The sequence below is a fragment of the Pristiophorus japonicus genome, chromosome 12, assembly GCF_044704955.1.
Source record: "Pristiophorus japonicus isolate sPriJap1 chromosome 12, sPriJap1.hap1, whole genome shotgun sequence".
NCBI classification, from domain to species: Eukaryota; Metazoa; Chordata; class Chondrichthyes; family Pristiophoridae; genus Pristiophorus; species Pristiophorus japonicus.
In genome coordinates, this window is record NC_091988.1 from 54,403,877 (window position 1) to 54,426,788 (window position 22,912).

Sequence of the window (22,912 nt, forward strand, 5' to 3'; positions counted from 1 at the left end):
CGGGGGTGGATCGTTGGTTTGGCATGAGCTGTGCATCATGTTTATTCGCAGAAAGGACGCCTTCCAATAAAGAAAATCATCAGTAAAAAGGCACTTCGGCAGCAGTTTCATTAAAGTGTTTGCAATTGCTTATGTTTACGAACAGTATTGAACATGATCCATGAAGAATGTCCAGGATTATTTTTGGTTTGAAAACCACTAAAAAATAATTCCTCTAAATGGTAATATTTCGCAATGAAAACCATTGCAGTACTTAATGGCCCCATTTTCCATGTTTAATTTACTTTTTCTGGGTAATGTAGCATTAAATATCCGAAAGGTTTGTCCGAATCCTTTGAGAGAAGCTGAATTAACGGTGATTTAAAATCCTTGGTCACAGCTTTTGGTCCTCAGTAACTCATTGTGTTGTAATCTGTACTGATGTTCACAGGGGACTGGACAGGCGGAAGGTCATCAGACTCCAGCGCAGGAAGCAGGAGAATGTGTCTGGTAAGAAAACACGTGTTTATTTCGACATTTCCTTCCTTCATTTTATTATTTTGATATTGGCTATCATTTATCAATTATGGTTATTTGCCATTGATAGGGATACTTTTTTTGTTTCTGCTGTATTTTATTTTTTATTTTTAAGGCGTGCCAGTGATCTCATCGAGACTTGCTAAGGAGGTATTGCTGGGCACCATTGTGTGAAAAAGTTGATTTAATGTAATGAATTTGAGGTGTTTCAGAAAGAGTGTCATTTATACAGTGAAATCCTTTGCACTACTTTACACTTTTGCAGTAACACTTGGAATTGTACCTTTTATTTAAAAATGAACATAGTTCTCATTCCAAGCAATTTTACACAATTCTGAAGTATACTGATGGTGTGTTTTTTTCCAATATTGAACTGTTGATCACTTAAAAAGCTTGCAATGCTGTCCCAGCTTTTAATTATTCAGTTTGGCTGTTGTCACACATGAACTATTACACAAAGTAGCATTTATTGCCCATCTCTAGTTGCACTTGGAAGATGGTGGTGAGCCGCCGCCTTGAACCACTGCAGTCCGCGTGGTGAAGGTGCTCCCACAGTGCTGTTCGGGAGGGAGTTTCAGGAATTTGACCCAGCAACCATGAAGAAACGGTGACATATGTCCTGTATTTGTGGCTTCATTGTCCTGGTCCAACATCCACGTGCAATCCTTGGTGTGGGTGAAACTGGTTCTGAGCCACTTGTGCACGTGGACTGTATGGATCGAGCAAAGCTGCAACATGGCAGGGAGCTTCAGGTTCTGGATGATTTCTGATGACTAGGTCTGTGCAGCAGAGCTGGTCTCCAGCCGTCTTGGTTAATCCTTGCCACTGGACCAAGACCTAGCTCTGTTAAGCTCGTGTGGTGGCTGGGGTGCAACGGTTACTACATGTGAAAAAAAATCCACGCACAGGCATCTTCCACCCTTCAACATGTAGTTCTGGACCTGGAATATTAGGTTCTTCATTGAAACATCTGTGAACTCATCCCTTTTTGTCGTGGAAGCAAGTCATCTTCATTTCGAGGGACTGCTTATGATGATGATGATTACACAAAGTGCACTGATTCACCATGTACACTGTGGCACCTTTCACATGCCCCCCAAAAATGGATAAAGCCTAGTGAGTAAAAGCCTTGCTCAATGTAGGGCTGCACATGCCACAAGATTCCAAATTCGAGATCTTCTCTCTCCAATTTTAGCTGATCTAAGGCAGGACAACAGTTTGGGTGTTATAATTGCCCTTGGTGTCCCTGGGCTAGGAAAGAGTAACAAATTTAGCCAATGTGTAGATGTGCATGAGCTTTAATGTTGGAGTCCAGAATGGACATCTGAAGTTGAGGTGCAGAATTACAGGAAAATCTAAAATAAGGAGCATACGCCTCAACCTGCAAGCTTGAGGGACATAGCCTTAAAGAATCAGCAACAAATGTCCAGAGCACCAGGTATAGCACCAAAATATTTAAATATTGTAATACTTACATTTTTGTGCTATTTAATAGTTTCCAAAAATCCAAATACAAATAAAAGGAGTTTTAACTTGGAATATATTTAATAAGGTGGAAAAATAACGTAAGCACATGCAGTACCTTCTCTATGCCTCGGCTCCTGTAATTCCAAAAAGAAGTATTGATGGCTGAAATAGTGCCAGGAACAACTTCAAGTTTGTCAGCCCCACTTCAACATCGGGAAAGGGTTGAAATGGACTTGTAAAATCAGGACATCGGATTAAATTGGAACAGTTGAGAGGTATGATCAGGTGATTGATATTCAGGGTAATTTTCAGTGAATTCAGCCTGATCAAGTAATTTAGCTTGTGACTAGTGCAAGTACACATGGAAGCCCCAGAATTGGAGCGTTGGACTTACTATCAATTTATTTCCTTGTCTTCAGTTATTTTGTGTAATAGATCCATAGGTACATATTCCTCTTTCTAGTTTAGGAAAAATATCTTCACTGTTATTAGGGTGGAGGTATAACGGGATAATGGGCATTTGATGTCCGAAGCGCAAATCGAAGGGAACTTTTCCACTTAGTTGCATAAGATGGCAGCTAATTGGTGTAACTTATACATTGTGCTGTTGCTGTACTGAATTATTGAATGTTTGCAGGAGAATTTCCTCAGAACCCCTTCCTCTCCAGCGCCATAAACTTTGGCTGCAATTAAGACGATGGGGTAGGCAAATCTCCAAGGAAATTCACTCCCTTTGCTTAACTCTCAGTTCTGATCACCTTTCCCCACAGGTGGCGATAGCAGTGCAACTGAGAGTGGGGATGAGGAGGTATCACCGTCAACAGTGTCGTACACCGCAACACAGCACACGCCCACCAGCATCACGCTCACAGTCAACCGAGTAAAGAGAACCAAGGCAAAGAAGAGAAAGAGAAGCACAGAAAAAGCAAGAAATGCCCCCAAAGCCAAAAAAATAAAGGTCGGTGTTTTAGATAGAACTTCTGCACATTGAGTGCAACATCAGAATTTTGGCCGATTTTAATTTTTCTATGATTTCAAAATGGTTATTACTGCAACCTGAACGTTTGAAAATAGAAAGCACATCTGTAGAGATCAACACTAAATATAATTATTTTGCTTACTTACAGCGTAGGTTTTCAAATTTGGGTTTTCGGAGCCTAGAAGGTTTGCAACGAGATTCCGGGGGGTCTGCAAAGCACAATTCTATGTTCTATATTTTGTCCTGTATTTGGTGACTTATTAGCATGTTATTTTTGTAGCTGTATGCTAACAAAAAACAAGTCTGCAATGGTAGTATAGCTTTTCTTTCAATAGCTGATGCTGTTATTTTTTAGAAGTGGAGGCGAGGTTCTGGGAATGTGTCAATATTTGCAGGCCCAGATAGAAAAGCTTGAAATCTAATCATTTACAAAGCAAATTTGCAACAACTAATTTAATAGAAAAGAAACGCAAGATGTATTGTCCCATGCAGTGGGGAGAAGTATCTACACCAGACTTGCCATAATACGCTGCATTTAAATACATTGGAGGTTAGGGATGGTATTTTCAGTGGACTAGCCCTGTAAATTGCAGACATTGAAGCAAATGATTGTTCCAGCTCCTCAACCAGGCACCATCAAATATGTGTAGAATATATAAATCATTGGAGCATACCAGAAACAAAGCTTTGGAATATAGCTCTTTTATTAACCCCACCAACAAGCTGTTTATGGGACCTTGCTTTGTGCAAATTCGCTACCACATTTGCTTACATAACAACAGTGGCTATACTTAAACAGAGTGATTATTTGCACTAGTTTTTTGTGTGTCCGTCTGCGCATGCATGCATTGGACTCCCTCCATCCCTTTTGCGCATGGGCGCTCGATTCGGTCGCGCATGCGCAGTGCGACGTACGAGGAAGCCAGAAGTGGGTCCGAACCGTGTGGACTTCACTGGAGCTGCATCTAACTTTTGGATTATCTTTAGGACCTCTGCCTAGAATATCGCTGTGATTATCTACACGGATATTTTCGTGGCCATCTGTGGGAGAGAAAACATTGGAGGTGGGAGAGAGAGAGACTTGGGGGGGGGGGGAGGAGGAGGAGGAGGAGGAGGAGAGACTTGGTGTGGGGGGGGGAGAGGCAGAGAGAAACTGGAGCGGGGAGTGGGGGGGAAAGGAGAGAGAGAGACTGGGTGGGGGGAAGAGAGTGAAAGAGACTGGGATGGGGCATGAACTTGGGCTGGGTGTGTCCGGAACTTGGGTGAATGGGGATGTCAGGAACCTGGGCGAATGGGGGTGTCAGGAACTTGGGCTGGGATGGGGCATGAATTTGAATTGTGGGGGCGGTGTCAGGAACTTGGGCGAATGGGGGTGTCAGGAACTTGGGTGAATGGGGATGTCAGGAACTAGGGCTAATGGGGATGTCAGGAACTAGGGCTAATGGGGTTGTCAGGAACTAGGGCTAACGGGGTTGTCAGGGACATGGGCTGGGATGAGGCAGGAACTTGGGCTGGGATGAGGCAGGAACTTGGGCTGGGAGGTGGGGTCAGGAACTTCGAATGGGGACCCAATCAGAGCATTTTTCTGTTGCAACTAACTACATCCATACTTAAAAGTAATTAATTAGCTGTGAAGGACCTTGGGAAGTCCTTAGAATATGAAAGAGCGAAATAAATATAGCTATCTTTATATCTCCAAGGAAAGCTTAGTTGGGAGAGAAGTTGAGGCCTAATATGGATGAACGTCTCTTGAAACTAGGTTCTTGGTTGATTGCCACTGGTTTGCAGTGTTGAGGTTTGCTTGCATTTTGAAAAAAGTGCCTGGGTTTGAGGGGGTTAAATGGCAGTAGATAATTAGTGAACACAGGCAGGACTGATTAACTGATTGCATGATTAACTGATGACATATGAGGAGAGACTGGATCAACTGGGCCTTTATACACTGGAGTTTAGAAGGATGAGAGGGGATCTCATAGAAACGTATAAGATTCTGACAGGACGGGACAGGTTAGATGTGGGAAGAATGTTCCCGATGTTGGGGAAGTCCAGAACCACGGGTCACAGTCTTAGGATAAGGGGTAGGCCATTTAGGACTGAGATGAGGAGAAACTTCTTCACTCAAAGAGTTGTTAACCTGTGGAATTCCCTGCCGCAGAGAGTTGTTGATGCCAGTTCATTGGATATATTCAAGAGGGAGTTAGATATGGCCCTTACGGCAAAGGGGATCAAGGGGTATGGAGAGAAAGCGGGAAAGAGGTACTGAGGCGAATGATCAGCCATGATCACATTGAATGGTGGTTCGAAGGGTCGAAGGGCCGAATGGCCTACTCCTGCATCTCTTTTTTATGTTTCTATGTTTCTATTCCACAATAACTTCTAGAATTTTGTTACTCACAGGCTTTTCGAGAAGGGTCCAGAAGATCCATGAGGATGAAGGTATGGATAAACAGATTGATTTACAGTGCTACACTTAGTCCATTTTGAAATGAGTAAAAGTTTATGCAGTAATTCCCAGATTTAGTTTGTGATTCACTAATAGTACTTTTAATGGGCTGGACCACTTCCCAGTCACTTCTCTTGTACTCCATTCTTAAATTGCTTGTTGATTTTTAAGTATCTATTTTACAGTGTTTTTTTTTGTATGCTTCAGATGTAACATCTGAAGATGTAATTTAGCTGCTAACAACCCCATCTGCCCCAAGCCTTGATAGTCTATGATAATCCTTTGTGGTTTTTAATTAAATTGAGGCAGTCATACAAATCTACAATGAAGTTCTATTTTATTTTGAAAAGCTTCTCTAAATGTGAGTTGATCTATAATTATTCTTTCTGTTTTTTTTGCAAAAGGTCAATACCCCATCAATAATTATCACACATCCTCTACTCCAGGGCTTCAAAAGTGGAGCTCCAAATCTTCAGGCTTTGTTTCATTTCACACTCATCAGACTTGTAAAGCCTAACGCTAGGTGGCTAATCATCACTTGTTGATCTGACTCAAGTTATTTTGTGTCTTCCTTTAAACTCTCCAACCTTGGTGGTGTCCTGCACTATGGGTCCTTTACTTTGGTTTTTCATGAGCTTTTCCATCAATAATATATAATGTGAGAATGCCCAGAGAGTGAACAGGTCCTGTGCTGCCAGGCCTTTGCCAAGGCAGCTTTTGAGCCAACTACTAGGAGGTGCTTAAAAATAGCCTGTCTGGCTGGTTTCTTCCTGTCACTGGGGGCGGGAAGGGGACAACTTACATGAGTTCAGTTGTATCATTGGCTTACATGGATGGGTGAGATCAGACTGTGGGAATCACAAGTTTGAGTTCTAGTTCTTTCATTTTCTTGCACAACTTATTAGGTGGCCACCTAGTTATTAATGCAATGTTTACTCAGGTTACAAATATTTGGAGGCTCAAACATGAATGTGTAAATCAACCATGACTAGTAAGCATACAACGAGATCGTTAATGGCACGATCGATATCGGGCAGGAAGATTTATAGACCCATTTGCAGGGCTTTAGCTGTTTTAAATATTTTAAAAATCATTTACACTTAACATAAACCAGTTCAGCTTGGTTGTATCTATAATATTTTTAATCTTATCTCTCCAGATTTGAGGTACTGAAGCAGAAAATGCTAAAAGGAGATTTGATAAAAGGTTTTGATACAATGAATAGAGAAAGATTGTTTCCTCCTGTTAAGGCGTCAGTGATGAAGGGTCCTCAATTTAAAATTGCCATTATGTCAGTGAGAAGAGAAGTTAGGATAAATTTATTAACATAGAGGATTGCTGAAGCATGGAAAGCTTTGGCACAGAGAGCCATTGAGGCCAAGACTATTGCATTTTTTAAGAGAAGAGTGGATAAATGTTTAAAGCAGAGGAAGATGCAGGTTGATGAAGAGTGAGCCGGGCAGTTGGATTAGTTATGGATTGCTTGAGCAAAGAGCTGGCAGAGACACACTGGGCCAAATGGTCTTCTCCTATGCTGTAAACTTTTATGCTTCAGTACCACTCCCATCAATCAGAAAAAAGATCAGTTGAGTCCGGTAGGCCTTTCAATAATCAAACTGGTTTCCTTCAGGAAGTGGTTTTGTGTTGCACTGTACAGCGGAAATGACTTTTATAAGGGGGAAATTTAAAATTTTTTTTAAGAAACTGCCACTTTAAATGGGGTAATATTCTGGAACCAAATGTAAAACTACTAGAAAAGTTAGAAGAATCTGCATTTTTCTTGTCAACTATCTTTTCAGTAGGTAAGCAAGCTTAGTTTGTTAAATCTTGTTGATTTTTACATTTAGAACTCATTGTCGGAAGCTCATGCATTGGATGAAAATACAGCAGAGGGTTGGGAGAACCGGATCCGCCTCTGGACAGATCAGTACGAGGAATCTTTTGCAAATCAGTACAGTGCAGATGTACAGAATCTTCTGGAATTGCATCGGTTAACCATGAAAGACTCTATGGGGAAAAACGTTGTGCTGGACACTATTAATAAAACTGAACTAGCCTGTAACAACACGATTCTCGGCTCTCAGATGCAGGTAAGAACAATGGTCTGACTTAAAGGTCCACTGGTGATTCGGAAATGTTAGTCAAGAGCGAAACTACTAGATAGTCCCCACATGCTTTGCATTTTAACTTGTAGTACTGCCTTTATTACACCCTATTAGCAGATGAAACAAAGTCAGGTTTGACTTTTCTGTAAGAGCAGGAATATATTACTTGTTCATGATTGAAGCCAAGTATTGCATAACTCCCTGTGTTCCAGTTCTTTCAGGTTCACACCTGGAAACATTTGTTTGGAAAACTTGTTTGCACCTTTTGGACTTTTGTAAAGGATTATTCAGAAATGTTCTGAAAAATTTATTTAATGAGTCTATTTTAGTATTTTTTAATTCGCCAAATTGTGCCTTATGTTGTAAAAACCAATGAAGCCAGCGGGCCACCCACATAAGTAGTAAAATAATAATTTTGTTGCCTATGTATTATTTTCTTCCTGTTGACAGCTGCAGCTTGGTAAAGTCACAAGAGTTCAGCGGCATCGCAAAATTTTGCGAGCGGCCAGGGACCTAACACCAGACATACTTATTATCGAATACCGTGGGAAGGTGATGCTAAGGCAGCAGTTTGAAGTCAATGGACATTTCTTTAAAAGGTAGGACAATATTGAGTTTGAGTGTCTGTTACTACAGTAATGCTACGTTTGACCTTCTCAACATGGAGACAATCTGGAGAAATGTTACAGCAATTTAAGTTGAATAAGAAGTTTCTTTCTAAGGTCAACTGTTAGCCATGTCCCCACAACTTACCAGTTATGTTTTTAGCATTATAGTGGTTTATGCACTGCCTGATGTGATTTACTCTGTTGAGTTAGCTTCTTGTAGGAGAGGTTGAAGAGGCACTATACTTGACGTCAGTGCTTTGAAGCGAAGCATTGATTCGGCATCGTAATCCTGATATTTATATAGCTGGACAGTGTGTATCTGTGGATATTGGACCAGACTTGGCTGTTTTTTTTCTTTCTCTATCCCCCCAAGACCCTATGGTTGAATATCCTCCGTTCATTTTTTAGGCTCACACATGAAGAAGGGTCTCTTGGGAAAATAGAGTTCTAACCCAGTGTGTTACAAGAATCATATTTGTCACCTTGCATTACAGACCCTACCCCTTTGTGCTCTTCTACTCGAAATTCAATGAAGTGGAGATGTGTGTTGATGCTAGAACATTTGGGAATGATGCTCGGTTCATTAGGAGGTCCTGTGCCCCCAATGCAGAGGTCAGTCTTTTTTAATCATCTGTACATTTCTATCACTTTAATTATATTTGCTATTATTATGACACTTACTGAGTTGAAATCATTAAAAATAAGTAATTGCATCTGTCAACAAGAATTGAAGCCCTCATATACATTGTCTTGACAACCCCTCGGCACAAATCTTGCGAGCTAAAAATAGACTATACGGAAACATGATGACAGCAAGTGGGATAAATTGGGTTTGACCTATTTAAGAATCTTAAAAAAAAAAATAGCTAGCTACAACTTGCATACTATGTCCCCCAGGTACGGCACATGATTGCTGATGGGATGATCCACCTTTGTATATACGCCATCACAAACATCCCAAAGGACAATGAGGTGACCATTGGTTTTGACTACGAATACAGCAGCTGGTAAGTGAGATCAGCTCTCTTCTAGGAGTTATCAAAATATGTGCAGATTTTATTAGAATGACTATTGTAGAAAAAAAAATTGTACTAATAGTCCTGCAGCCTAGTGGTTACAGTATTGTCTTTTCAGCGAGACTGGTTAATGGTGGGCGGTGCAAATAGGAAGTCAAGACTGCATTATTCAAATCAAATAGTATTAGAGGCCAGCGGAATGATTGAACTGAGCGGATGGGGGTGGGGGCTGGGGCAAGAGGGAGAGAGGAAGGAAAGGGCACCAGCTAACAGAATCTTGTGTATGCAGGAGCGGAGGGTTTACCAGGCTGGAGAGGGGAGGGGGTCAAAGAGGCACAGACCAGCAACGTCTCTTGGGATGGGGGGAAACTTTCTAAACTAGGGGCTGGGAGGGTGTTTCGGCAAATTTGATTGGGACAGCTCAGTGGCCAGAAAACCCTTGGGGAGATGGGGTCAGACAGTAATGAAGGTTCTTCATTGCTACCTGATGGTACTGAGTTACTCGAATGTACTTGGCACTTGGAACTGCTCAGAACTACCTGACCATCTGAACTCCGCAAACCCTTTCTGGGGCTAGGAAAACTCTATGTCTGTCTGTCTGTTTCTTCTCCCCCTCTCTCTCTCTCTCTCTCTGTAGACTGGAAAATGCTATCTCGGGCAGGTTGAATATTCACTTGAATATCAGCATACTCTGTCTCGTGCACTTCATTGCCCAGGAACAGTACACAAAGGGTAATGGGGAATGTTTTATGTGGCATTGTTATGCCTCTTGCGAGCCTCATGTTTTTATATGGTGTAAATTGAGTATGTTGAATATCCGGAGTCAAAGAGCAGCTGGTATATAAGTCGAAGACTTGTGTTAGCAATCAAAGTTGATACTTATTTGGCATACAAAAGCAAAATACTGTGGATGCTGGAAAACAAAATAAAAATAGAAACTGCTAGAAAAACTCAGCAGTTCAGGCAGCATTTGTGGGGAGAGAAACAAAGATAACGTTGTAGGTTCTGATGAAAGGTCATCGACCTGAAACATTAACTCTGTTTCTCTCTCCACAGATATGCTGTCTGACCTGCTGAGTATTTCCAACATTTTCTGTATTTATTACTTATATGACATCTCTGATTGACACAGGAGCTTTTGTACATCTTCCCATGCAAATGGGAGTTGTGTACGGTCCCTGTGCATTTCACATCTCTGTCAGCCTTTATGTAATGTGCATGTAAGAAAAGTTGGTAGAATATATTTTCTAGTCAGGAATTTGCAAATCAAAATGAAACTGAAAGGGTTCATTTAATAAAGTCTATATTATTAACTTCTTAATAGTAAATATAAGGTTGACTGTGCCTGCCACAAGGGGAACCAGAATTGCCCAGTTATGAAACATAACCAGGGATCGATGGAGCCTCCAGTAGGTGCAGAGACACGGCGGAGAAAAGCCAGGCGGAAAGAATGGGAGATGGAGTCGGAGCTCAATCAGGCCTCTGATGAAAACAGCAACCAGCAGCAGGAGGAGCCAGCAGAATCCAAAGACCAACAGGAGTTACCTGCACAAAACCCAGCAAGCGACAGTGAGGTAGCTATGCATGTATATACATTACTGGAAGGTAACTGCCATACTAGAGTTTTGTCCAGATGCGTGTGAGGCACATATGATGGATTACTTTGTACCTTTTCCCAATTGCCATCTGCATCTAAATCGGTGGTAAACTAAGTCAATTGAAAGAACAAGGTGTGAGGGGTCAGGATATTATACGGCACCATCAATGTTGGAAAATGTAAAAAGAGAAGATAAGTTTATATAAAAACAAAATATTTTCAGCAAAAAGAAATCATTTAAAAATATTAATGCATAATAAATCTGATGTACGAAGCAGTTTTTCTAACTGATTCATGTGCTGAAACTAATGTTGGACTCTATCAGTTTGGGGCATAACTATGTGGTTTCTTTTGGCGTTCAGCTAATGAGCTTAGAATATTTCACTGCTGTCTTTTTCTTCCTCCTTTGTATATAACCATCCAGCGCTACAGATTTTGGCAGGATTGCCATCAGGAGTTATTGGCTCAAAGCTCATGAACATAAGTGGGCTATTACACAGCCAGCAGCTCCCAACACTCTGCCCACTCCGTTTACATTACGTACTGAAATGTACCGAATGTGGTGCAGGCGGTGTGGTGCAAGGGAGGGGAGAAGAGAGAGGACGATGCACATATCAGAATTGCACTATTGCTGATGTAAGATCTTGTACTATGCCGCTGAGATAATACGGTTGTGTTATAGCTGTCACAGAATTACATTTCATATATAAACATAACAGACCATGCTCACGATTGGAACCCGTGACTATTTTGAACTGGACCAGTGAAGTGGCACTGGGGTAACCCAATGCCACCCGGACAAAACCATCACAAGCGCACCTCTCAGGAGGAGGGCACCACGAATACATCGCTAGTACCAATGGTCCACTCAAGCTAAGATGTATACAGAATAAAAATAAAACTGAATCATCATCCAATTCTTTTTATTAATGATACAGTTGACATCCTGCAGTGTCCACCGCCCACGGAAGGTTTCAAGTGTACCTGTGGACACCGCATGATCCCTCTCCAGGGTCACTCAGGCGTGCAGAAGGCTGCAGATGAGAGGCAAACAGTCAGAGTGGCATTCCCTGCAAATCCTATACATTCTGGACCTCTGAATGCCAATTCTGCTTGCCCTCTTATGTATCAGATGACTGAAGATCAGGAGCATTGGACAAAAATTCAATCAAAAGTCGAGGAGCAATCTTTTTAAATAGTGAAAGTAGGCCTACAACTTCTGGCATTGCAAATAAATAAAAAATGTCCTCATCTAGGCAACACACTGGACAAGAGATTTGGATATCTGTAATTTGGGCAGCAAGATGCTTTGCCAAGACCTGTCCGGATGGAAAATGAGGACAAAGAAGTAGAAACTGTGCAGCAATAACCTGCTGGACAGCTCTTCATGCAGAATAGAATGGCACGGACGGAATTTCCGAGAAGACTCAAGTTGTGAAGCGAGGGTTCCTGATTAACATTTTGGAACCTTACTCCGTGCAAATGGAATCACCCGAAGTGGTTGCGCCTCATCAACACTTCTAACTGAGTCAAAGCCGAGTGTGGTTTTTAGTGCCTGAATAACTTTGGCTGGATATCGGAGCAACTAACACCTCTGGTGACATCTAGCCCACTCCACTGCCATCCAGTACGCCCCTGACTCTTGATACCTTCGCAGCAAGGGTCCCCCTCTCTGACAGCAATGTGTTGCTGAAGCTGATCATGCACAGATGGGGGTTGTGGAGGAGCAGCTCCGACAGAATGGTTGCTACCTCAGACCTCCTTCTGCTGGCAGCTAAGTTCCAGACTCTTAAAAACAGACAGGCATCTCTTGTAACGATGAATGTACTCCTTGCAGTTTTATGATAAAGAGCTGTCTTATTATTCAGGTTATGCATCTGGAGGAAGAAAAACTTTAGCTCATATCGCTTTGCTGACATTTTCATCTGTAGGTATCTCTGCAGGGTCTGAATGTGAAAAGTTACAACCTGGGTGTGAATGCACACCAGAGCCTGACTATCCTCCTAAAATGGGATACTCGTAACTCTGTCAGGGACCCTGTGCCTCCTTTCTTCCCAGCAGAAGTCAGTGAGCTTCCTCTGGATCTTGACAAGAGTCAGAGGGAGGGATCAAAGTGACCAATCTTCACATAGTGGCCTCTAGTTGGTTTATGACCAGCGCCCCTGTTTGAACGTGCATGTCAGGACAACTCTTCTGTAATGTTGGATGTAAGAGACCGTAAACCCTTTTAATTTAGAGAAAAATAAGTGATGTAATGTTGCATTAACTGTGTCACCTCAACCATATCCTCAATTGTTTCTTTGTGAATTTATCTGAATAACTGTTGCTCCTAAAATGCAGTGTTAGAATTTACTGCATCATTAGCTGCTGTATTACATACAGTGACCAACTTTCTCACACTGCACCGGTATACTGTGCCAATCTGATGCATCAATAGCAGCAGATCCCACTCCCCATTAAGCAAAGATGGCAAGAAAACTGCTATCCTTTAGCCTTCATTTTTCATACATACTTTGTTCAGTTAGTGAGTATTTTTACACTTTTGGAGAAAATGCTGTGATTTCTTGTACCAACTCAAAAAAGAAAGTTTACAGCTGTTTTTCTGATAAAATAAAAAAGCTATGCTAAGGAAAAGATCTGGATAGACTACCACTATGATCACCTACATCAATGATTTAGACTTCAGTGTAGGGGGCATGATTAAGAAGTTTGGAGATGATACAAAAATTGTCTGTGTGGTTAATAGTGAGGAAGAAAGCTCTAGACTGCGGGTAGATATCAATGGACTGGTCAGGTGGGCAGGATTAATTCAGTCCGGAGAAGTGTGAGGTAATGCATTTGAGGAGGGCTAACAAGGCAAGGGAATACACAATAAATGGTGGGATCTGAGGAACAGAGGTACCTTGGAATGCATGTCCACAGATCTCTGAAGGTAAGGACAGATAAATAACTTGATTAAGATGACATACGGGATACTTTCCTTTAATAGCCGAGGCGTAGAATATAAGAGCAGGGAGGTTATGTTAGAACTGTATAAAACACTAGTTAGCCCACAGCTAAAGTACTTGTACTGCGTACAGTTCTGGTCACCACATTACAGGAAATTGCACTAGAGAGGGTACAGAGGACATTTATAAGGATGTTGCCAGGACTGGAGAATTTTAGCTATGAGGAAAGATTGGATAGGCTGGGGTTGTTTTCTTTGGAACAGAGGAGGTTGAGGGGAGACTTAATTGAGGTGTATAAAATTATGAGGGGCCTAGATAGAGTGGATAGGAAGCATCTATTTCCTCTAGCAGAGAGATCAACAACCAGGGGGCATAGATTTAAAGTAATTGGCAAAAAGATTGGAGGGGATTTGAAGGGAATTTTTTCACCCAGAAGGGGTGGGGGTTCGGAATGCACTGCTTGAAATGATGGTCGAGTCAGAAACCCTTATCACATATTAAAAGTACTTGGATATGCACTTGAAGTGACGTATCCTGCAAGGTTACGGACCAAGAGCTGGAAAGTGGGATTAGGCTGGATAGCTGTTTTTCGACCGGTGCAGACACGATGGGCCCAAATGGCCTCCTTCTGTGCTGTAAATATTTATGATTCTAACATGATGTTGCTTGATATTGAAACACCTTAAGTGTGCTTGACTTATCGATAGAGCAATTTTTTTTTAAGTGCATCAATTATACCGCACGTCTGAACAATATTGGGAACCCATTGGATACAGCATTTATCCAATGGTGGATATATCATCACAAAACCCTTGTGATCTCATTTATTGTGCAGGAATTTAGATCAATCTGAGAAATATATTATATCTAGCTGGCATATGTATGATTTTATCTCCAGTGTTATAACACAATTCAAACATTAAAGCAGAAGACAGTTTAGGCTAATTTTTCTGGGGTTTGAAAAGGGCAACCTCAATTTCTAAACAATGCATTTGTGAGTTGATCCCCACTTGTCGAAGTGAGAATTTTACACCTATTTTTTTTATACGACTAGCATGGAAGGAACAAGTAATTAGCTGCTTCAAGCAAAAGCTTGCTACTGTAGGTAGTTGAATTGTTTTATGATGTCACAAGGAAGGGCTGTGACATAAGTGATGTCATTGTGGGCAGTAAAATATTAGTTTATGCTTCACGGATAGCATTGAGCTGCATCACATCAGTGCTGTATTAGCAGTTTTTTATGTACAATACTACTCACTGTGTTTACCTCATTTTCTGTAAACAGGAAGGGCCTGGAGAAGTTGATCGAATAAAAGTAGAAGAAGAAAACGAAGAATCGGAAATGGATGAACAGCTCCGTGCATTAGCACAAAATAAACTGGTAAGGGACATACCCAAGATTTAGTGTGGAGATGAGAAATTTCTCAGCAGCTAGACATCATGCACACGCAGGACAGTACAGGAGAGCCCACTCTGGGCACGGGAAATGTAGGCGCGGGAAGGAGAATGGTGCCCTTATGTTGTGAAGATGTGTGTGGGGAAAGGGTTGGAAGGAATAGTGTGTTCTCAAATGTGATCGCCATTGGATATGGGGAAAAGAAAGATCAGGGTGCTTGTACAGAGAGCTGTGTTTGGGAGAGAGAAAAGTGGGCTTGTACATTGGAGACAGTCATGGGTTGGGGGAATGGGAAAGATAGGATGCATTTGCACAAGGGAAAACAATGTGTGAATAGAAGATATAATAGGGATTTCAGTTGAGAGAACCATATGTGATCGGTCCTAGCATTACTGGAAAAGCTTTCTGTGAAGGACTGTGTCTGAACAGGAACAGCTGGTTAGGAGAGGGGTGTTAACTGACAGGTGTGTTTACTCAGCCAAAGCAGTTTCTGTGGGAAGGGGGCAGTGCACTTGCACAGGACAATGCAGTCTATGGGAGGGAGATAGCCTTACATTTGAACAAGAGCATTGACAAGGTTAGGGTTGTTGCTGCCTTCATAGGTTACAATTACGTTAGCAATGTTTGTATTGGTATAATGTAGGTTTCTGTTAGACTTCAGGTAGTAATATATACAGATTATGGGCTAGAATTTCCTATCAGCCCGCCAGCGCACGATCGCCACCCAAAAGACCGCTAAGACTGGTAAGATTATTGCCGGAGAAAACTTCACCCCAAAAAATAAAATCTGCCAAGTGAAAAACATGGGCCTTGCACCCCCATTCTGGGCGAAAAAGTGCAATTTAGGGTCGATTGGGTGGTTCGTAAACAAAATAGGCAAAAAATTAAAACATCAATAAAAATTTACCCCGAGGCGGTGGGTTGGGCCTAACACCAGAAAAACAATAAAAATAATTTTTCAAAAAACATCAACTAACAATTCAAAAAAACATTCCCAAGATACTTTAAAACTAAATCACCACAACACATTTTAAAAATAATTAGTGAAAAAAAAATTACTAACCTTTTTCCTTGAAGAGCTTACTCACCTACCGTCCAGCTCCGCTGATCCTCGTGGGCGTTTTTAAAAAACTTACCTACGGGTCACCGCTCAGCCAAATAACACGCCACGGCGATCTGAGGCAGGTGCACGCTGGCGGTCCGCTCCCCAGCGGTATCTCGAAACCGCCGGCGTAATGCAGGTAAGGAAATTCTCGCTCACCTGATTACCGCCCACAATGGCCAATATCGCCCAGAAACTGGGCGGTAAGCCATTGGAAGTTCCAGCCCATTGTCTCCATGTTAACAGTAATAATAAAATATGAATCTTGCTGTGTTAAACTGGCTAGATTGATCATTTTTATGAATGGGACAATTTCAAAATAGAATTTTATGATGCTTGTTAGTTTATTGATCTCAGTTAGCAATACTACGTGAACAGGGCTATCATCCTTATTACCATTAATCAACCGAAACAGAACTGATATATCTTTTCTGGCTCATACTTCCTTTTAAAGACCCAGAGCTTTACAGCTGAGGCATGTAGACATAATCCTGTAAGCTCATCCCTCTTTTTATTTGTTCTCGGGATATGGACAACACTGGTAAGGCTATATTCATTACCCAGCCCTAGTTGCCCCGAGAAGGTGGTAGTGCTTGTTAGGCCACTTCAGAGGACATTAAAGATCAACCGTGTCTTGTTGGACTGGAGTCGAGTTCTTTTTCCTGAAGGATATTATTGTGACAATGCATGAACTTTCATGGTCATTTGTTTCCTCCTGGTGCCAGACCACAAATTGCCAGATTTATTGATTTCAGTTTCACAACTTGCCATGGTAGGATTTGAACTCTCAAACTCTGGTCTGCTAGTCCAGGGCCATAATCATCACACTGCCATATCCTGACTGTATTCAGCAAGCTATGTCTCTTCCTGTCTGCTCCTCTTCCCACACAAAAAGATGGCAGCTTCTGATATGGTCAGAATCCCTCACTTGTATTTAACATAATCCAGCCCTGCTGTTCTGTATGTGTGTTATGTCTGGTTTGAGTAATAATTAGGTCCATCCTGATCTTGCCAACAGAACCTTGAGCTGCTGTCAGCATGAGATGACATCTCCTGCTGTTGTATGAATAGATGATTCATGCTGGAAATGTGATTGTCTGTTTCAGATGTAAATAAATCTTCTCCCTAAATTGTTTATGCTATTTCATTGCAACTGTCTTGTGCTGTTCTCTGCGATTATTAATCTTCCCAACAGGATCTCACTCTACATTAGTTTTTAGCTGAATTGATTTGTCTAGTTCAAAGGCAAAATACATGTGGATGCTGGAAATCTCAAAAATAAACAGAAAATGCTGACTCAGCAGGTCAGGCAGCATCTGTGGAGAGAAAAGCTAGTCGAGAAATAGATCTGTCCAGTTGCTGATTTGTTTTCCAGAAAAGTATTTTTCCCTTTAAGGACACAAAATAAGTTCTCAGGGCTTTTGCTAGAGTAGATGGGGAGAATCTGTTTCCACAGTTAGGAGGGTTGGATACCAGAGGAGAAAATGAGAATTTTTTTCATGCAGAGAGTTATTACGATCTGGACTGCACTACTTGAAAGGGTGCTTGAAGCAGATTCAATAGTACCTTTTTCAAAAGGGAATTGGATATCTACTTGAAAAGGAGAAATTTGCAGGGCTATGTGGAAAGAGCAAGGGAGCGGGACTAATTGGATAGATTTTACAACGAGCTGGCACAGACCTGATGGACTATGATTCTATGAAATTATTTTCCATTCCTTTTATAGGGCCCAAGTTTTGGGCCGCGCCAGAAAGTGCGCCTAAAAAATACTTACCGGTACCTATTCTCCGGCTCCCTGCAGGTCCTCTGGAGCTGGACGGGGCGTAGCACGAGCTGTGGGGGGCGGAGCCAGATCCCTGCGCTGAAAACAGTGCCGGGATCTCTGCACAGGCGCGCTACAGTGGGCGCGCATGTGCAGTAGCTCCAGGTGCCCAAAAGTGTGTGGGAGGGGCCCGAAGCACGCAGCCCCTAGCCTTGGCCGAATGGCCTCACTGGGGCTGCATGGATCAGGCTGCACCTCCCACGCCCAGCTCCTGCTGCCTCCCGACCCGACCCGACTCCCGCTCCGGCTCTCTCTTTCCGCCCCCCCCCCGGACCCGACCCACCCCCGGCCATCTACCTGTAAATCCGGTGCTGGGGGCGGGCCCTACCCGAAGTCTTGGGGCCCGGCCCGTTCAGCCTCCCTCTCCTCTCTCCCCTCCCTCTTTCCCTCCCTCCCTCCCTCCTCTTTCTCCTCTCCCTTCTCCCCCTCCCTCCCTCCCTCTTCCCCCTCCCTCCCTCTTCCCCCTCCCTCCCTCTTCCCCCTCCCTCCCTCTTCCCCCTCCCTCCCTCTTCCCTCTTCCCCCTCCCTCCCTCTTCCCCCTCCCTCCCTCTTCCCCCTCCCTCCCTCTTCCCCCTCCCTCCCTCTTCCCCCTCCCTCCCTCTTCCCCCTCCCTCCCTCTTCCCCCTCCCTCCCTCTTCCCCCTCCCTCCCTCTTTCCCCTCCCTCCCTCTTTCCCCTCCCTCCCTCTTCCCCCTCCCTCCCTCTTCCCCCTCCCTCCCTCTTCCCCCTCCCTCCCTCTTCCCCCTCCCTCCCTCTTCCCCCTCCCTCCCTCTTCCCCCTCCCTCCCTCTCTCGCTCTCCCTCCCTCCCCTCTCCTCCCTCCCCTCTCCTCCCCCTCCCCTCGCTGTCAGAAACACAGACACTGACAGAGAGATAGAGACACACTGCGGGGCGGGGGGGGGTCCCAGCATGCTGTTGGAGGTCTCCTGGTGCTGCAGTTGGGTAAGTAGAAAATGTTTTGTTTTATTGATTAATTTTAAAAAAATTTTATTAATTTTTTTTGATTTATTAGTTGATTTATTTATGTATTTATCATTTATTATTGATGATGGCTCCTTATTTGCAAAACTGAAGTGTTTAATGTTTGTAAACTTCCCTTTAAACCCTCCCCCATTCCCTACGCCTGATTTGTAACCTACGCCTGATTTTCTAAGTGTAGGCAAGGTTTTTCGACACTCACTCCATTCTAAGTTAGTTTGGAGTAAGTTTTCACTGCCTAAACTTTCAAAACGGACGTAAGTGGCAGGACACGCCCCCTTTTGGAAAAAAAAATCTGTTCCAAACTGAAACTGTTCTAACTGACTAGAACTGGAGCAAACTAAATGCCGAGAATTGCAATTTCTAAGATACTCCATTCTAAACCAGTTGCTCCAAAAAAACAGGAGCAACTCAGGCCGAAACTTGGCCCCATAGATTTGTTGATGCTGGTCATTATTCCCTACTGTGAGAGTACAGCTAGCTAACCTATTCTTAAATCTAATAAGAACATAAGAAATAAGAGCAAAAGTACGCCATATGGCCCATCGAGCCTGCTCTGCCATTTAATAAGATCATGGCTGATCTGATCCTGGACTCAGCTCCACTTCCCTGCCTGCTCCCCATAATCCTTTATTGTCTTAAGCGCTCAAAAATCTGTCCATCTCCGCCTTAAATATATTCAATGACCCAGCCTCCACAGCTCTCGGGGGCAGAGAATTCCATAGATTTACAACGCTCAGAGAAGAAATTCCTCCTCATCTCAGTTTTAAATGGGCGGTCCTTTATTCTGAGACTACGTCCCCTAGTTTTAGTTTCCCCTATGAGTGGAAATATCCTCTCTGCATCCACCTCGTCAAGCCCCCTCATTATCTTGTATGTTTCGATAAGATCACCTGAACTCCAATTTGTATAGGCCCAACCTACTCAACCTATCTTCATAAGTCAACCCCCTCATCTCCGGAATCAACCTAGTGAACAGCCTCCAATGCAAGTATACCCTTCCTTAAATACAGAAACCAAAACTGTATGCAGTACTCTAGGTGTGCAATGAAGGCCAACATTCCATTTGTCTTCCTGATTACTTGCTGAACCTGCTTACTAACTTTTTGTGGTTCATGCACAAGGACCCCCAGGTCCCCCTGTTCTCCAGCAGTTTGCAATTTTTCTTCATTTAAATTATAATTTGTTTTTCTATTTTTTTTCTGCCAAAGTGGATAACCTCACTTTTTCCCACATTATACTCCATCTGCCAAATTTTTGCCCACTCACTTAGCCTGTCTATATCCCTTTGCATATTTTTTGTGTTCTCCTCACAATTTTGATTTCCCACCCATCTTTGTATCATCAGCAAACTTGGCTACATTACACTCGGTCCCTTCATCCAAGTCATTAATATAGATTGTAAATAGTTGAGGCTCCAGCAATGATCCCTGTGGCACCCCACTAGTTACTGTTTGCCTACCGATAAATGACCCATTTGTCCCGACTCTCGTTTTCTGTTTGCCAATCCTCAATCCATGCGACTATATTACCCCCAATCCCGTGAACTTTTATCTTGTGCAGTAACCTTTTATGTGGCACCTTATCGAATGCCTTCTGGAAATCTAAATACACCACATCCATTGGTTCCCCCTTATCCATCCTGCTCATTATATCCTCAAAGAACTCCTCCAAATTTGTCAAACATGATTTCCCTTTCATAAAACCATGCTGACTCTGGTTGATTGAATTTTGCTTTTCCAAATGTCCCGTTACTGCTTCTTTAATAATGGACTCCAGCATTTTCCCAACGACAGATGTTAGGCTAACTGGTCTATAGTTTACTACTTTTTGTCTGCCTCCTTTTTTAAATAGGGGCGTTACATTTGCGGTTTTCCATTCCGCTGGGACCACCCCAGTATCCAGGGAATTTTGGCAGATTACAACCAGTGCATCCACTATCTCTGCAGCCACTTCTTTTAAGACCCTAGGATGTAAGCCATCAAGTCCAGGGGACTTGTCCACCTTTAGTCCCATTATTTTACCGAGTACTACTTCATTAGTGTCAGTGATTGTATTAAGTTCTTCCCTCCCTATAGCCCCTTGATTATCCACTATTGGGATGTTTTTAGTGTCTTCTACCGTGAAGACCGATGCAAAATATTTGTTCAACGTATCTGCCATTTCCCTGTTCTCCATTATTAATTCCCCAGTCTCATCCTCTAAGGGACCAACATTTTCTTTAGCCACTCTTTTCCTTTTTATGTACCTGTAGAAACTCTTACTATCTGTTTTTATATTCCGTGCTAATTTACTTTCATAATGTATCTTTCCTCTCATTATTTTTTTAGTCATTCTTTGCTAGCTTTTAAAAGTTTCCCAATCCTCTGGCCTCCCACTAGGCTTGGCCACATTTCAATTTGATTTCAATTTGATACCATCCCTTATTTTCTTCGTTAGGCACGGATGGTTATCCCTCCTCTTACAGTCTTTCCTTCTCATTGGGATATATTTTTGTTGCGAGTTATGAAATATCTCCTTAAATGTCTGCCACTGCTCATCAACCGTCCCATATTTTAATCTATTTTCCCAGTCTACTTTAGTCAACTCTGCCTTCATAGCTTTGTAGTCTCCTTTATTTAAGCTTAGGACACTGGTTTGAGATCCAACTTTCTCACCCTCCAATTGAATCTGCAATTCAACCATGTTATGGTCTCATTCCTAGAGGATCCTTTACTAGGAGTTCATTTATTAATTCTGTCTCAATACACAGTACCAGACCTAGGTTCCGCAATGTACTGTTCAAGGAAACTATCTCGGATACAATCTGAACTGTTCCTCAAGGCTATCCTGGCCAATTTGCTTTGACCAATCAACATGAAGGTTAAAATCGTCCCTGATTATTGCCATTCCTGTTTTTACAAGCCTCCATTATTTCTTGATTTATACTCCGTCTAACAGTGTAGCTGTCCAGTCCACCCTCTGGAAAAACATCATCTTCTGATAGTGTGACTAAGATTGGCAACTCACCAATGGGGAATTGCCGCTCCATGGTATATTCAACTTGCTGTTCCCGAACTGGCAAAGATTTTAAATAGGTTCAGTAATATCAGGCAGGATCGGTGCAGATCATTAAAGCATCATTAGATTCCTTTGTAAACCTGTGAGCTGCGTGTTGTACCAAAACCTGAGGAAGATTAACAATCACACATCAATCCTTGTGTGCACAGGGGTGATTTGGCTCTGGCAAGCTGCATCTGTTAGATATTGTATATATGCTGATGTGTTACACTCTTAACACCGTGTATTATTATATAATATATATTGGAGTGATGTACCTTTAAAACTGAATATTATATATGCTGGTATGCTACAGCCAGTAACATAGAAAACAATGTATAAAAGACTGTTAGTTCTCGAAAACTGAGCATTATTTCTCAGTAAAATACTCTTCTGTCTTTTGACCCAGTATCATGATTTAAAATTTCCCCATGGCCACATGACACACTGTCTATAATGTGGCACATACTTGTGCCAACAGGAGATCCAAATTGCATGTCTTATTTAAATACAAGTTTGAAGTGTGTAACGCACAGGGTTCTGGCAACTAATTAATCCCAGTTTATGCTTTATTTGAAACCTTTGAATAGTGCAGCTTTGTATTCTCTATATATTAGGTCATGGTTCTTAACCGGTCTAATTAGGAATGCCTGTTTGAAGACCATTCCTCTTTGCATGGTCTTTCCATGCTCAACCTCAACTCCCTTAATAAAAATTGTTCTGATTGTACACTCTTGTGCTTGTAACCTTTACTCTACACGTCAAGTGGGAAACCTTTGATTTTTGATGATTTAGAACATGATAGATCCTAGAGTTCATCAAGACCTCAAGAGCACATCTAGGTTGCAAAATCCAAGAGAGCCCAGGAGTGCCCGAATCCAATCTCCAGTACACTCTT

At 42.4% G+C, this 22,912-nt stretch overlaps 1 protein-coding gene across 11 annotated transcripts in view; it reads left to right on the forward strand.

The window, feature by feature from the left end:
- Positions 1 to 22,912, forward strand: part of setd5 (SET domain containing 5) — a 199,567-nt gene that overhangs the window by 98,455 nt on the left and 78,200 nt on the right. For all 11 annotated transcript variants that reach the window (XM_070895511.1, XM_070895502.1, XM_070895505.1 and 8 more), the window contains 9 exons: positions 431 to 489; positions 2,754 to 2,941; positions 5,360 to 5,398; positions 7,253 to 7,495; positions 7,961 to 8,109; positions 8,613 to 8,730; positions 9,016 to 9,125; positions 10,459 to 10,708; positions 14,965 to 15,060. In XM_070895511.1, coding sequence (XP_070751612.1) covers positions 431 to 489; positions 2,754 to 2,941; positions 5,360 to 5,398; positions 7,253 to 7,495; positions 7,961 to 8,109; positions 8,613 to 8,730; positions 9,016 to 9,125; positions 10,459 to 10,708; positions 14,965 to 15,060 — 1,252 coding nt within the window. The remainder of the gene's footprint in view (positions 1 to 430; positions 490 to 2,753; positions 2,942 to 5,359; positions 5,399 to 7,252; positions 7,496 to 7,960; positions 8,110 to 8,612; positions 8,731 to 9,015; positions 9,126 to 10,458; positions 10,709 to 14,964; positions 15,061 to 22,912) is intronic.